Below are 3,914 nucleotides of genomic sequence, written 5' to 3'. Positions count from 1 at the left end.
CGTGTTGTCAACCAAGTTGGTTGCAATTTAAGCCGTTTCGCTTAACTTTTTACAGCTGGTTGAATTACACCTAAGACCAATGTTGACTAGCACTTTTGGCCCTAAGCAGAGGAGAGAGACAGAGAGAGAGAGGGAGAAGGAGAAGAGTTGTAACCAAGGCAACACACACAGTTTGCAATATTGCATTTTGTGCTCACATTGAGACTTATAAGAATTCTCACTGGCAACTCAACACACAAAACTGGGATTTAAAAGGAATTTAGCAGCAACCTGAAAGAAAGAAAGACAACAGCAACAACAGCAGCAACAACAACGACAGTAAGTTGCAAGTACAATTGTAGCAGCTGTTGCTCTGTTGCTAACTGATGGAATTCTGGCTCTCACTGACATTGCAGGTACACTTGGCTAGTATTTAGACAGCAGAAGGAAGGAAGAAGCCAGACGACAACGTCTTCGACTTCGTCTTCGTCTGCGTCGTCGTCTTCATTGGCCACCCACGCTACTTACGCTGGAAAAAGCATGTTTAAATGTTGCCTCTGCTTTTGTTTGCTATCCCCATGGATGATGTCCGAGCGAAGCTCCTTCTCCTCAAGTGTAGTTACTTTATTTTCCAGCAATTTGTTACATGTGTTAGTCGCAACATGCTGCAGGGGCAACACTTCCTTGGCTGCTTGGCTGATGCTGTTGTTCTTGTTGTTGTTGTTGTTGTTGTTCGTCGCCCACGCTAAAGATTCTGCCAAGGCAAAAGTCAAGGTAGATATTTTACTGCTACTACAGTTTGTTGCTAAGTGGAAAACTTTGCGCACAAGTTTGGCAATGGACAAGGAAATACACTGAAATTTCTCCCACTTGACTTTTCTAGTTAATATAAAATTAATTAGGCATTTAAGTTCATATGTCGCATTATAACTTGGGGTACTTCTAGCATTAAGCGCATTGTTTGTACAACAGATATTGAAATGTGAATAATTGATTAATTTGATTGAAATTGAAGCGGGGCTCATTAGGTGGGGCTCAGGTAAAGGCACCATCAATTACTCAATAAAAGTCAGGTACGAATTTGCAAGCTGTATGCGGCCATAGATCAAAGACGTCAAACAAAACACACACACACACACACACTGACGTAGAGAGCAATCACATTTCATGCATTCACTGTCATTGTCGGGCTAACAACCCTGGACATGGACCCCCAACTTCCCCCCTCTTGCTCCCTCCTCTCGCATTGACAAATGATTGTAAGTTGAAGCAGCAGCAGCCTTGCCACTGCCACAGTCAGATTGCTGCTGCATTTGGTAAATTAATCAACCCTTGTTGAATGACTTAAGACTTAAGGTGGGGGGCAAGTAGAAGTGGAAGGCACTGAGTTGGGAGCAATGTCTGCAGGGTGACAAGCCATAATTACGTTTTAAATGCAACCGTTGCCGTTCTTTGTCTATTGCCTGCCACACGGGTTTGGGGGCAAGACGCAGCCTGCGGCCAAAAGCTGAATAATTTGCAAAATCAATTGCATGCGATTCAATTAGAGATGCGTTCGTGCCACACACTGTTGCAAAGATCAAAAACCAAAAGCTTAGCTTCGCCACAAATATGAAAGGCTCTTTTGGCCACTTTGAGTGTATTCAAAAGCAATAAACATGAATGCAATCAAACACTTTGTGTGTTGCTTGCTAATCGATGTTCATTTTTATTAAATAATTGCCACTTAATTAGAATTTAGTTTATTTGCCATTAAAAATACTAAATTCAGTCTCTTTATCGTTTCATTTTCGATCATTCATTTATCGGCGAGCTGGCTTTTTGAGCTGACTTTTTCTTACTGCACAGTGTTGCCAACTGAAACGAATTATCGAGTGAGTGCTTAAATTATCGATATATTTAATTTACACATACTACACAATAGAATTTGCATTTAAATGTGTTTTTAAGAGAGCATTTAGTGAGTCTATCAATTTAAATTTGTTGTTTTGGTTGCAACTGCAATGCGTGTAAGCTGCAATTGTCATTGCTTTTGTGTTGTTGCTGCCTGTGATCTGCAGCAATTGTGCGTTGCAGTTGCACAATTGTGCAGCATTTACCTTCTGTTCGATTTCGATTCGATTCCAGTTGTTTAACTATCCTCACACACACCTACACGCACACGCCCCCGACGACAACAAAAAATAAGAGAGCCCACAATTTATAAGCCTTTTGGCAACATTTTGTGGCTTTGATTGCAATTATCTTTTGAATTTTGTATTTATTTGCTACACTTTGGGCCAATTGTGTTCGTTGCACGGCTTTTGTGTGTATTGTCATTGTCATTTGTTGCCCATGTTGCATGTGCAAATAAACTGCAACCACGTTCGTTGTAACACATTCAAGGGGAGGGAGGGAGTGGCCAGAGCTCTTTGTTTACGCATCGATTGTGTTGTTGTGTTGTGAAGCCTTTGTGGAGTTAGTTTTCAATTTTACAATTTGCCGTTTATTAATTGGCAATTTCGTAAAGAGTGTGTGTAAGTGATTCATGATGGCCTCAGGCCATCATCATCGATGAAGAAGTCACATCAACAACAACAACAACAACAAGTAAGCAACCCCCGTTTTGTGGACATCTCGTATCGTTTCGATTTATTAATTATTCAATCGGTTTTGCGCACAAAGTTCATTCATCTAGAGCTGACCCCAGTGATGCGGCGGCAATCCCTGGCCATTGGGATAGTTACTCGAGTTGAGATGCTCCAGCAGATAGTTGGCAAAGTATTCGCTGCGCTGCTCGTGCGGCACAAGCTGCACCGCCCGCCAGCCATTCACAATGGGAGCGCACCTCTCCGGCTGCATAGGAAACGGCTTGCAGATGGTCCAGAAGCTGCGTTTCTTGCGCGGTCGTTGAGGTACGTTCACCGTCTCGAGCATGTGGTGTAATTCGATTGGCGGCTCGTGCGGTGCATCCAAGAGCATTGCCACTTGCGGATTCTCTTGCCGCATCGCCTGCAACTGCGCTGCGTCCAATTGTCGCTCCCAGGCCTCGGCATCGGCATCGCCGCCATCGGCAGCAGCGGGCAAGTGCACAACATTCGCCACACCGACCTCGGGCAATTGGATGCGTATCGCTGCTTCTTCGACTGCCTCCCGATCCATGAGCTTGTCTAGTGGGGTGGGGGGGTGTGGAAGAAGGAGAATACTTGCTCTGTTCCTTTGGCACAGTCAACAAAATGAGAATGGGAAAGAAAAGAGAATACGGCAGTGGAAAGCGCTGCTAATTGAGTTTAGTTAATTTTTGTTGTATTTGTTTTTTTCGTTTCTTTTTATTGTGTTGCTTACTGCGAGCTTAATGTAAAACTGAAATATGTTCAATAATGTTCTAAGCGCAGCCTGCTCAACATAACTTTTGTAAATTGAAAAACTACATTCATACATACATATGTACATATGTGTATTGAGTTCTGGTCGAGCAAAAGCCAATTTCGTATGCTATGAAATAGAACTGTGTATCCATTAGGTGCAAAACACCCACACTCTCTCACACTCAGACATACTCACATTCAGTTAGGTGAAGCATACATATCCATATCCATATCGACAACTTGAATGTCAGACAGAGAGACGAGCTGCCCAAAGGCAACTGCTGTTGCTGCCTCTTCTGTTGCTCCCCAGCGTCCAGCTACAAATGGATAAATGCTGTCTGACATTTACCCACTTACCCTCCCCCTCACCCCATCCCTCTTTGCGCAGCAACACACTCGCAGTCAGAGTCAGAGTTGCCACCCACAATGATTGCACGCATTTAGCCCTCTTTAACCCAATGGCGACTCACTTTTGTTGTGAATGTCTCTATGTGTGTGTGTGTGAGTGTGCTTGTGCTGCCTGCGTCACCATCGTCAGCACACCATCGACCATCACCATAAGCATTACAAGCAATTTAATTCGTTGTA

General features: G+C 43.5%; 1 protein-coding gene across 1 annotated transcript; it reads right to left on the bottom strand.

Moving 5' to 3' along the window:
• Positions 1 to 2,582: 2,582 nt before the first annotated feature.
• Positions 2,583 to 3,331, bottom strand: LOC132785324 (male-specific protein scotti). The gene has a single exon (XM_060791368.1). It carries the CDS (start codon positions 3,118 to 3,120, stop codon positions 2,653 to 2,655), a length of 468 nt encoding a protein of 155 aa, XP_060647351.1. The 5' UTR covers positions 3,121 to 3,331; the 3' UTR covers positions 2,583 to 2,652.
• Between the last annotated feature and the right edge of the window lie 583 nt (positions 3,332 to 3,914).

Source organism: Drosophila nasuta, chromosome 2R, assembly GCF_023558535.2.
Source record: "Drosophila nasuta strain 15112-1781.00 chromosome 2R, ASM2355853v1, whole genome shotgun sequence".
Lineage (NCBI taxonomy): Eukaryota > Metazoa > Arthropoda > Insecta > Diptera > Drosophilidae > Drosophila > Drosophila nasuta.
This window is presented reverse-complemented; position numbering and strand designations above follow the sequence as displayed.